The sequence below is a fragment of the Sander vitreus genome, chromosome 23 (assembly GCF_031162955.1).
Source record: "Sander vitreus isolate 19-12246 chromosome 23, sanVit1, whole genome shotgun sequence".
NCBI classification, from domain to species: domain Eukaryota; kingdom Metazoa; phylum Chordata; class Actinopteri; order Perciformes; family Percidae; genus Sander; species Sander vitreus.
The window spans coordinates 23,736,017-23,748,516 of NC_135877.1; the positions used below are offsets into that span (position 1 = coordinate 23,736,017).

At 49.5% G+C, this 12,500-nt stretch overlaps 1 protein-coding gene across 5 annotated transcripts in view; it reads left to right on the top strand.

The window, feature by feature from the left end:
• The window catches only part of ncoa4 (nuclear receptor coactivator 4), an 11,251-nt gene extending 8,498 nt beyond the window's left edge, over nt 1-2,753 (top strand). For all 5 annotated transcript variants that reach the window (XM_078281541.1, XM_078281540.1, XM_078281538.1 and 2 more), the window contains 5 exons: nt 307-729; nt 863-1,204; nt 1,528-1,725; nt 2,089-2,172; nt 2,461-2,753. In XM_078281541.1, coding sequence (XP_078137667.1) covers nt 307-729; nt 863-1,204; nt 1,528-1,725; nt 2,089-2,172; nt 2,461-2,466 — 1,053 coding nt within the window. In that variant the 3' untranslated portion in view covers nt 2,467-2,753. The remainder of the gene's footprint in view (nt 1-306; nt 730-862; nt 1,205-1,527; nt 1,726-2,088; nt 2,173-2,460) is intronic.
• Nucleotides 2,754-12,500: the final 9,747 nt, after the last annotated feature.

Here is a 12,500-nt window from a genome sequence, read left to right on the forward strand (position 1 = left end):
TGGAGATATGCTGGCTCTATACACGCTAAAAGTCCTGATTATTTACATGGAGTCTGGTGGAGATATGCTGGCTCTATACACGCTAAAAGTCCTGATTATTTACATGGAGTCTGGTGGGTTTGGTGATGGGGATTTCGGGGCTGTTTCATGTTAAACTAAAAGGATCTTCCTCTTTAACTAAAAGGTCTATCTCTGTAGGGATCCATCCCATAATGTTGTCAGACACTTAGAATAATAATCTGAGTCTGTCAGCAGCAACAACAGAACTTTTAGTGGACTCTAACTGCTGCTGTGTGTTTGTGTCAGACTTCCTGTCCCGCCCTGGCTTCAGTGGATTTCCTGCAGGCCTGGGGTCAGCTGAGAGACCTGGAGGCGTGGCTTCAGACGGGCGCCACCGGCAGCCGCGAGCGAGCCGACAGCAGCTGCAGCTCCGACTTCTCCATCGAGAAGATCGACGAATCAGAGCTCACCGTCGAGGAGGAGGAGGTGGAGGAGGAAGAGGAAGATCTGAGCGGCTGGCTCATCACCCCGGCCGATGTCTCCATGGAGGCTGTGTCAGACGGCGAGCAGTGGCGTGACGTGTTGAAGCCGTTCCAGGCTGGCTGGGAGGCCAGTGATTGGCTGTGTGCAGCATCCCGGCCGGCCGACTGCTCCGCCTGCTGCCAGACGGCCGCCGTGCCGCTGGAGATAGAGAACCTGGGACTGCTCAAGTGCCTGAAGACGCCACCGGTAACGATCATTACATCACTCACCGACATTACATCACTCACCGATGCATTACATCACTCACCGATACATTACATCACTATTGCAGTTATTCCTCAGACAGTTGATTGTACAATAACATTTGGAATTGTTCCAGCTGGCCTCCAGCCCGGCCGCCAGCCCGGCCGCCAGCCCGGCCTCATCTGACGCCCCCGTGGCGCCGACCCTGGAGTCGTGGCTGCAGCAGGCGGCGCCGCTGCAAACGACCTGCAGAGCCAATGAGATCTGCTCGTCCTACGCCGACTGCGTCTGCGAGCAGAACTGTGGGAAGGAAGCTCTGAGCCTCTGGCTGCTCCGGCAGGATGGGCGGGATAAGAACGGCGTCCCGGTAGCCAACAACGCCACGCCGCCCAGCACCAAGAACCAGGCCAACAACGCCACCCCGCCCAGCGCCAAGAATGTCCCGCCCACTCTGCACCGCAAGGAGCAGGAACAGAAGGTGACATTTAGTGTAAAAGCTTAGTTTAGTTTTACAGGGTGCAGCACCTGAGCCATTCTGCTATACTTTATATAGTACATAGTAACTATTACCCCTTTCACACCAATGGCTCAATCAGGGTATTACCCAGGTCAACTGTGTGTCTGGATGGGGTAACCCTGCTCCATCTACCAGCTTATAGTGACCCAGACCAGGTGGGTTAGAGCAGGATAGACTAGGGTCCACCTGAGACACACACAGACAGACAGACAGACACAGACACACACACAGACAGACAGACAGACAGACACAGACCCAGTCTAACGTGTGTGACGTGTCCCCAGGTTCAGGCCATCCTGGAGGCCTGGCTGCACCCCCCCACCCCCTCCTCCGTGTCTGGGGAGGAGAAGGCCGCCAGGGAGGAGTCTCTGTTCCAGACTCCTCTGGATCCAGATCTCTGGGTGGTCCCGAGACAGACGCCGCCCCGCCCTGCAGACACACAGGAGGACAAATGGCTGCTGAGGAAGAGGAGTCAGGCTCAGGTAACAACACACACACACACACAGACACACAGAGACACACACACACACACAGAGACACACATACAAACACACAGACACAGACACACAGAGACACACATACAGACACACACACACAGACACAGAGACACACATACAGACACACACACACAGACACACACACATACAAACACACACACACACACACAGAGACACACACACAGAGACAGACACAGAGACAGAGAGTGTTTTGGTTAAAAGAGGAATATCTTCTATGTTTACGTCTTGCAACGTTTCAGTTTCTTTTACTTTTTGTATATTTTTTCCAGCGTTTGTTTTGACTGTTTGCCGACTGTTTCCTGTGTTTATGCCGACTGTTTCCTGTAGGAGCGTCTGTCTGTGTGCGAGCTGTTCTCCTGTATGAAGCTGAGCGGAGACAAAGACAAATGGCTCCAACAATCCTCTCAACAGGTGAGACACACACACACACACACACACACACACACACACACACACAGAGACACACACACACACACACACACACACACACACACACACACAGAGACACACACACACACACACACACACACACACAGAGACACACACAGAGACACACACAGAGACACACACAGACAGACAGACAGACAGACAGACAGACACACACTCACTCAAAGTTGGAATATTGTAACAGAAAAGAGTAATTTTGGGGCTTTTATTGTGAAAGTGCTGCTGTCGTCTGAGTCTCTGTTCTTCCTCCAGATGTGACGATGACGATGGTGCTTCTTCATCTTCTTCTTCTCTCCTCTGGGAGTCACTTTATCGCTGATCAGCGCACACGAACGCTACCATCGAGCCGCCGCCACCGCCTTCCTGTGACATCATCATCGCGCCGCTCTCCTCCAATCAGGACCCAGATCACCGCCTCCATCTGAGAAACTAAGATTTCATGTTGTTATTGTCTGATTTCAGCTCCTTTGTTTGTTTAGATCGAGAAAATATGATTTTAGACTGAGTTTCAGCCTGATTGGGGGGGGGGGGCGGGACTACATGTGCTAGAGGGGCGGGGCTAGAGGGGCGGGGACTAAAGGGGCGGGACTAAAGGGGCGGGACTAAAGTCGCCTTTATTTTAATCGAGCGTGTGTTTATGATTTAATTTTTTAACACAATCTCTGTTCCTTTTTCTTTTGTTCTTGTTTTACTGTGAAAGGGCAGAGATCCACTTCCTGTCGCCCAGACTGCAGGCTGTTTTCCTCCGAAGCTGCGTTCTGCACGCGCTCAGTAGGGTTTCCTTTCTCTGATGGCGTTCTGCACGCGCTCAGTAGGGTTTCCTTTCTCTGGTCGTGTTCTGCACGCGCTCAGTAGGGTTTCCTTTCTCTGATGGTGTTCTGCACACGCTCAGTAGGGTTTCCTTTCTCTGATGGTGTTCTGCACACGCTCAGTAGGGTTTCCTTTCTCTGGTCGCGTTCTGCACACGCTCAGTAGGGTTTCCTTTCTCTGATGGCGTTCTGCACGCGCTCAGTAGGGTTTCCTTTCTCTCCACCACTATACAGACAGACGCGACGCACTTTAAAGGTTCTCCAACTCTCAGAACAGATATTAATGTTTATTAATACCTTATTAGCTCTATTAATACATCTATTAACAGATGTGTGTCTGACTCCCACAGTTCATGCACGTGGGCCAGTTTTATTCTGAATAATGTGAAGATTATTATATAAAGTCAATTTCAAAATAAAAGCTTCTGGACTGTGGGAGGGAACTTACAGCTGTTGGATCCTTCAAAATAAAAGCTTCTGGACTTCTTGTTTCGGTGGCTAGATGGGAAACAGCTACGGGCGGAAGTTACGCTAAATCTCCCAAAATCTACTAGAATATAATAATATTTAAACATTTTCACCCAGGAAACAGGCGTTGGTTCCTCGGGAAGGTTTGAATCCCAACAACCATCTTTTTCTGAACTTAGCTGCTGTTTGAATATTTTGAACAGGAAAGCTAAACGCCGGCGCTGCTTAGCTTCTGTTTTCGGGGTTTCCTGTGGTTTGGTTTTGTGGGCGTGTCTGAGATGTTAGCCAATCAGCAGCGACGTTAATGTTTTGCTGCGTTGTGTTCAGACCCTACAGAATCAGAGAACTGTGTTTCCCAGAATGCATCTGGGGGAAGCAGCCTGCAGTGTGTGTGTGTGGGGTGGGGTCGGGGGGGCTTCTGTCATATTGAGCTATGATGTCATCAGTTCTCTCTTCCTGCTGTGATTCTCTACAGAAATAAAACATGCTGACGTCATCGCTGTGTTTTATTTTGAAAGTTTCCTGTTCATCTTGTCATTGACTGTTGCTGGTTATTAATATTAGTTTTAATGAACCCAGCCCCCCATTAATGTCCAAATCTCCCCAAAATGGTCTCAATCCTCCTCCTCCTCCTGTGTTTTTACGTGATCAGGCTTTGTTTATTACACGGCTGGTATTTACGCTGCGACGGCTTCTGACAGCAGCCATCACTCCCAGGAACGGGAAACGCTGACCGTGGTTTAATGTACCTAAACAACCAGCAATCTTCACCACATCTCTCTCTCTCATGTTGGTCCTCAGAACCACTGGAAACTGTCAGAACATCTGACCAAAGTCCCATTATTATGCAGCTCTCTGACATTAAGCGTGTGTGCTTCATTGAGCCTGTTGTGAGGAAGAATGTCCCGTTCCTGGGAGTGATGGCTGCAGCGTTAATACCAGCCATGATCCCACGCTGCTTCACCTGTCACTAAACGCCTCTAGACTACAACTCCCATGATCCCACGTTGCTTCAGGTGTCACTAAACGCCTCTAGACTACAACTCCCATGAGCCCACGCTGCTTCAGGTGTCACTAAACGCCTCTAGACTACAACTCCCATGAGCCCACGTTGCTTCAGGTGTCACTAAACGCCTCTAGACTACAACTCCCATGAGCCCACGCTGCTTCAGGTGTCACCAAACGCCTCTAGACTACAACTCCCATGATCCCACGCTGCTTCAGGTGTCACCAAATGCATCTAGACTACAACTCCCATGAGCCCGCGCTGCTTCACCTGTCACCAACGCCTCTAGACTACAACTCCCATGATCCCGCGCTGCTTCACCTGTCACCAAACACCTCTAGACTACAACTCCCATGATCCCACGCTGCTTCACCTGTCACCAAACGCCTCTAGACTACAACTCCCATGAGCCCACGCTGCTTCACCTGTCACCAAACGCTCTCTAGACTCACTAAAGCCTAGACTCAACTCCCATGATCCCACGCTGCTTCACCTGTCACCAAACGCCTAGACTACAACTCCCATGAGCCCCGCTGCTTCGGGTGTCACTAAACGCTCTAGACTACAACTCCCGTGAGCCCACGCTGCTTCAGGTGTCACTAAACGCCTCTAGACTACAACTCCCATGAGCCCACGCTGCTTCAGGTGTCACTAAACGCCTCTAGACTACAACTCCCATGAGCCCACGCTGCTTCAGGTGTCACCAAACGCCTCTAGACTACAACTCCCATGATCCCACGCTGCTTCAGGTGTCACCAAATGCCTCTAGACTACAACTCCCATGAGCCCGCGCTGCTTCACCTGTCACCAACGCCTCTAGACTACAACTCCCATGATCCCGCGCTGCTTCACCTGTCACCAAACGCCTCTAGACTACAACTCCCATGATCCCACGCTGCTTCACCTGTCACCAAACGCCTCTAGACTACAACTCCCATGAGCCCACGCTGCTTCACCTGTCACCAAACGCCTCTAGACTACAACTCCCATGAGCCCACGCTGCTTCAGGTGTCACTAAACGCCTCTAGACTACAACTCCCATGATCCCACGCTGCTTCAGGTGTCACTAAACGCCTCTAGACTACAACTCCCATGATCCCACGCTGCTTCAGGTGTCACCAAACGCCTCTAGACTACAACTCCCATGATCCCACGCTGCTTCAGGTGTCACCAAACGCCTCTAGACTACAACTCCCATGATCCCACGCTGCTTCAGGTGTCACCAAACGCCTCTAGACTACAACTCCCATGATCCCACGCTGCTTCACCTGTCACCAAACGCCTCTAGACTACAACTCCCATGATCCCACGCTGCTTCACCTGTCACCAAACGCCTCTAGACTACAACTCCCATGAGCCCACGCTGCTTCAGGTGTCACTAAACGCCTCTAGACTACAACTCCCATGATCCCGCGCTGCTTCAGGTGTCACTAAACGCCTCTAGACTACAACTCCCGTGATCCCGCGCTGCTTCACCTGTCACCAAACGCCTCTAGACTACAACTCCCATGATCCCGCGCTGCTTCAGGTGTCACTAAACGCCTCTAGACTACAACTCCCGTGATCCCGCGCTGCTTCACCTGTCACCAAACGCCTCTAGACTACAACTCCCATGATCCCGCGCTGCTTCACCTGTCACCAAACGCTGACACTAGACAGTAGTATAGTGTATTGTCCATAGTTCTGTAGTTCTCTGAGCCTCTCTACATTGTTGTGTTGTTGGGTTTAGTAAATGTTTGCATTTGGTCTCATTTGCTGCAGAAAGTCACAACAGGAAATGAATGAGCTCTCAGAGTAGCTTCACAGAACGTACAGTTACGGTAAGAAAACAAGACGGAGACAGAAATGTCCTCGTACTCGTTCTTCTACTTGTTCCTTTCCACACAAAATCAGCACAAATAGGTCCTCTTGTACTGTATGTACTACTACAGTACAGTACCATAGTCCTCTTGTACTGTATGTACTACAGTACAGTACCATAGTCCTCTTGTACTGTATGTACTACAGTACAGTACCATAGTCCTCTTGTACTGTATGTACTACAGTACAGTACCATAGTCCTCTTGTACTGTATGTACTACTACAGTACAGTACCATAGTCCTCTTGTACTGTATGTACTACAGTACAGTACCATAGTCCTCTTGTACTGTATGTACTACAGTACAGTACCATAGTCCTCTTGTACTGTATGTACTACAGTACAGTACCATAGTCCTCTTTTACTGTATGTACTACAGTACAGTAACATAGTCCTCTTGTACTGTATGTACTACTACAGTACAGTACCATAGTCCTCTTGTACTGTATGTACTACAGTACAGTACCATAGTCCTCTTGTACTGTATGTACTACTACAGTACAGTACCATATGGTCATGTGATTGAAAGAAGCTGAGTGTGTTTCCTAGATGTCAATCAGCTGTGATTGATCTATTTGCATAACTTCAATCAGCTGTTTCTCAGTAGCAGGGGAACAACATGCAGGAGGTATATGATCAGCTGGTGACTGTGACGTTAGGTAAACGTTAGGTATACGTTAGGTACACGTTAGGTACACGTTAGGTATACGTTAGGTACACGTTAGGTATACGTTAGGTATACGTTAGGTATACGTTAGGTACACGTTAGGTATACGTTAGGTATACGTTAGGTACACATTAGGTATACGTTAGGTATACGTTAGGTACACGTTAGGTATACGTTAGGTATACGTTAGGTATACGTTAGGTACACGTTAGGTACACGTTAGGTACACGTTAGGTACACGTTAGGTATACGTTAGGTATACGTTAGGTACACGTTAGGTATACGTTAGGTATACGTTAGGTACACGTTAGGTATACGTTAGGTACACGTTAGGTACACGTTAGGTACACGTTAGGTACACGTTAGGTACACGTTAGGTATACGTTAGGGTTAGAACATGTTATCTGAATGTGTGTAACTGTTTGCATGTTGTGTCAAAGCAACAAGAGCTGTGTTCATGGTGTACTCAGACAGATGTAACTGTGTTAAGAGTTCAGGAAAGTTGTTAAAAGTATTGAAATAAAGGTCACGGCGATCGTTAAAAACTGTAAACAGTTTCTGTCTAAGGTGCCTCAACATGTCGCTCGGTGAGAAGACCTGAAGCAGAAAGCTGTCTGGTGTTCTGTCTGTCAGGCAGCCTTGGTTCTGTGTTGTCAGCGCTGTGTTTTCCTGATGACCCTGAAGTACACAAACACAGCTGTGTTGACTGTCTGCAGGCGGAGGTCAAAGGTCATTATTGATCTTTGATTGTTTTGTCTTCAGTTGAGATCTCTGTGATGTCACAGTGATGTCACAGCCCTGTCTATCAGTGTCCTCATCAGCTGCAGTAAACAGGAAGTTTATCTGTGTGTGTGTGTGTGTGTCTGTGTGTGTGTGTCTGTCTCTGTGTGTGTGTCTCTGTGTGTGTGTGTGTGTGTGTCTCTCTCTTTCTGTGTGTGTGTGTGTGTGTGTGTGTCTCTTTCTGTGTGTGTGTGTATGTGTGTGTGTGTGTGTGTGTGTGTGTCTCTTTCTGTGTGTGTGTGTGTCTCTTTCTGTGTGTGTGTGTGTGTGTGTGTGTGTGTGTGTGTGCTCTCTTTCTGTGTGTATGTGTGTGTGTGTGTGTGTGTGTGTGTGTGTGTCTCTTTCTGTGTGTGTGTGTGTGTCTTTCTGTGTGTGTGTGTGTGTGTGTGTGTGTGTGTGTGTGTGTGTCTCTCTTTCTGTGTGTATGTGTGTGTGTGTGTCTCTCTCTGTGTGTGTGTGTGTGTGTGTGTCTCTTTCTGTCTGTGTGTCTGTGTGTGTCTCTCTTCTGTGTGTGTGTGTGTCTCTTTCTGTGTGTGTGTGTGTGTGTGTGTGTCTCTTTATGTGTGTGTGTGTGTGTCTCCTTCTCTGTGTGTGTGTGTGTGTGTGTGTGTGTGTGTGTGTGTGTGTGTGTCTCTTTGTGTGTGTGTGTGTGTGTGTGTGTGTGTGTGTGTGTCTCTCTCTTTCTGTGTGTGTGTGTGTGTGTGTGTGTGTGTGTCTCTTTCTGTGTGTGTGTGTGTGTCTCTTTCTGTGTGTGTGTGTGTGTCTCTTTCTGTGTGTGTGTGTGTGTGTGTGTGTGTGTGTGTCTCTCTCTCTTTGTGTGTGTGTGTGTGTGTGTGTGTGTCTCTTTCTGTGTGTGTGTTTAATGTTTTCTTCATTCATAAAGCCCCTTTTATGTTCAGCGCATCAAAGACTTCACTCCCCAGCATGCATTGCGTTTCCTCTCTGCTGAGCTGCAGGCAGAGAGCGCCTCCTGCTGCTGAGAGTCACATGATGAAATGAAGGGGATCTCTTGACAGTCACCAACGGTGTCTTAATACTGCAGACATCGGGTTCATCAGTTATCATTCAATGAACGGAAGTACCAGCAGCCCGGATCGGATCGGATCGGATCGGATCGGATCTGTGGACATACAAACAGGTTGACGTCCCGTCCGTCCAGACCATGAGCTGAACGTCCACTGACAGACAGAACTAGTTGAGAATAGATAATCTGGATGTCCATTGACAACCAGAGAAGCAGACACACAGGGTAAGTTTTGTATTTAGCTAGATGATAAATAGATGGGTACTGGTTTGACTGAAGTGTAGTCGAGGCTAATCAGAAGCTAACTACTGTATGTGCTAGATAAGCTGAAGGACGTTACCAGCTCATGCTAGAGCCACCGTTAGCCCGGCACTGTTAGCTTAGCTAAGGAACGTTAGCATTGTTGTTGTTGTAGTTTAAGCGGAATCTTCAGCTGGGTTTGTAGTTTGAAGATAGTCCGTTTGGAGGAAGCCCAGACAGACAGACAGACAGACAGACAGACAGACTGGTGGTGTGTTTATGGCTTTTTAAAGAAGTTTGTTAATATATGTTATCAAATGTTTTGAACTGAGCAGTCATTAGCTATTAACTATTAACAAGTCGTCAGTAGCGTCCTACTGAGTACCAACAGGCCTATAACATGACGGAAGTGGTCACAGTTACTGTTATAAACTGTCTGGTGTGGGTCATGTTAGCTGACGTTACCACCAGTACCAGGATGTGCTCAGCCACTGACATGTTACACCATAATATTACTGATATAACTTCATGTGTTAATATGTCAAAGGGATATAACAAACCGTAAGAATAGACAGTAGTTGGGTTAAATCACACCTTGATACTTATTACACCATGTGTTTCCATCCGTGACGTATGGAATAATAATCAGGATTAAACAAAGTACTGCTGATTAAAAATGTTTCTTTGTTATTGCAGCTGCTGTCAAAGCAAGGGCCCAGAACATATTTCCCGTGCCAAGGCAGACCACATTACATGTCCCTGTACTGCAAGACAGCACCTCTCCAGTAGACCTGCACGATACTGGAACAACACTGACGTTGTGATATAATAACTCATTCTCGACGACTGATTTCGGAGGGAGAGCATCTACACAGAAACTAAAAATACCAAATAAACGTTTCTTATGTGAACCTTCTTTGTTGTTTAATGCTTTACAAAACCCAAAGCCAGTCAGGCTGTGACTCCTGAAGAGATTTAGGAGAGGGACATTAGGGACGACATCCACTGGCTGACTGACAGGACACCATGTAGTCATATCATATCAATCCAGGCTGAAGTCAGTGATATTAATAATGCATCCATCCATCCATCTTCGTCTGCTTATCCAGTAGTCGGGTCGCGGGGGTAGCAGCTCCAGCAGGGGACCCCAAACTTCCCTTTCCCGAGCCACATTAACCAGCTCCAACTGGGGGATCCGGCGTTCCCAGGCCAGGTTAGAGATATAATCCCTCCACCTAGTCCTGGGTCTTCCCCGAGACCTCCTCCCAGCTGGACGTCCCTCCACCTAGTCCTGGGTCTTCCCGAGGCCTCCTCCCAGCTGGACGTCCCTCCACCTAGTCCTGGGTCTTCCCGAGACCTCCTCCCAGCTGGGCGTCCCTCCACCTAGTCCTAGGTCTTCCCCGAGGCCTCCTCCCAGCTGGACGTCCCTCCACCTAGTCCTGGGTCTTCCCTGAGGCCTCCTCCCAGCTGGGACGGTCCCTCCACCTAGTCCTGCGTCTTCCCGAGACCTCCTCCCAGCTGGACGTCCCTCCACCTAGTCCTGGGTCTCCCCCGAGGCCTCCTCCCAGCTGGGACGTCCCTCCACCTAGTCCTGGGTCTCCCCGAGGCCTCCTCCCAGCTGGACGTCCCCTCCACCTAGTCCTGGGTCTTCCCGAGGCCTCCTCCCAGCTGGACGTCCCTCCACCTAGTCCTGGGTCTTCCCCGAGGCCTCCTCCCAGCTGGACGTCCCTCCACCTAGTCCTGGGTCTCCCCTGAGACCTCCTCCCAGCTGGACGTCCCTCCACCTAGTCCTGGGTCTCCCCCGAGGCCTCCTCCCAGCTGGGCGTCCCTCCACCTAGTCCTGCGTCTTCCCGAGATCTCCTCCCAGCTGGACGTCCCTCCACCTAGTCCTGCGTCTTCCCCGAGACCTCCTCCCAGCTGGACGTCCCTCCACCTAGTCCTGGGTCTTCCCCGAGGCCTCCTCCCAGCTGGACGTCCCTCCACCTAGTCCTGGGTCTTCCCCGAGACCTCCTCCCAGCTGGACGTCCCTCCACCTAGTCCTGGGTCTTCCCCGAGGCCTCCTCCCAGCTGGACGTCCCTCCACCTAGTCCTGGGTCTTCCCCGAGGCCTCCTCCCAGCTGGGCGTCCCTCCACCTAGTCCTGGGTCTCCCCCTGAGACCTCCTCCCAGCTGGACGTCCCTCCACCTAGTCCTGGGTCTTCCCCGAGGCCTCCTCCCAGCTGGACGTCCCTCCACCTAGTCCTGGGTCTCCCCTGAGACCTCCTCCCATGTTATCTCAGACACACACTGCTGCTGTGTGTTTTAAAGGGGAAGGGTCTCCGGTGAGAACGGTGAAAGTTGACTTTTCTATCAAGCAGCAAAGAAGTTGTAGCGTCAACATCGCAACGTCCTGCGACGTGACTATCGCGCATACGGACGTCGCGATGTAGACGATGAAACAGAATATCTGCAGCCGTACTCCACAGGCTGAGGAGGTTCAACATCCACTCCAGGATACTCCACAACTTCTACAGGTGCATTATGGAGAATATCCTGACCGGCTGCATCGCTGCCTGGTATGGAAGGTGCTTCACCTTCACCCAGAAGGCTCTACAGAGGGTGGTTACAACTGCACATCAGCAGGATGGAGCTGTCATCTACGGGGGACCTCAAAATCCAGTGGTGTAGGAAGAAAACCAACAGGACAGTCAGAGACCCAAATCACCCCAGTCAAAAAGGGTTCTGCCTGCTGCCGTCCGGGGGGACAGTAGCCTACCACAGAATCTGGACCTGCAGCGCCAGTCTCAGCCCACAGACCAAGACGGAGCAAGAATGTTGAGCTCATCACAGGACACTTTACATAATGATGTCACTTCACATTTGAATGACTTTTTACTTCCTGTTGTACTAACTGTGTACACCTCTCCGTAACCACCCACTGCATCAGGTTCACATGGTCAATGTAAGGCAGCTCTGCCAGTAGTTATACTTTTACATTACTTTAACTTAGGACTCTACGAAAATACTAATACAATAATACTTCAGTCTCTTGCTGTAAGTATCCATTGTTTTGGTGTCACAGATATCGCCTGACTTCTTTTAATATATAATACCACTATGTGACGCTCGGCTTGCTGTGTTTAACACACATTAAAAACATAACAGCCATGTATTTTTCATCATGTTTTTTCCAGAAATCATGACTCCATTACTCAGGATTACCTGCAGACCTCTTTGCAGCTTCATGTTGGAACTACAAAAATGAGTATGCTGTACATGAAACAGACGACTTTTTGTCTTTTTTCTCTCTCTGTCTCTCTCTGTCTCTCTCTGTCTCTCTCTCTCTCTGTCTCTCTGTCTCTCTCTCTCTCTCTCTCTCTCTCTCTGTCTCTCTCTCTCTCTCTCTCTCTCTCTCTCTCTCTCTCTCTCTCTCTCTCTCTCTCTCTGTCTCTCTCTCTGTC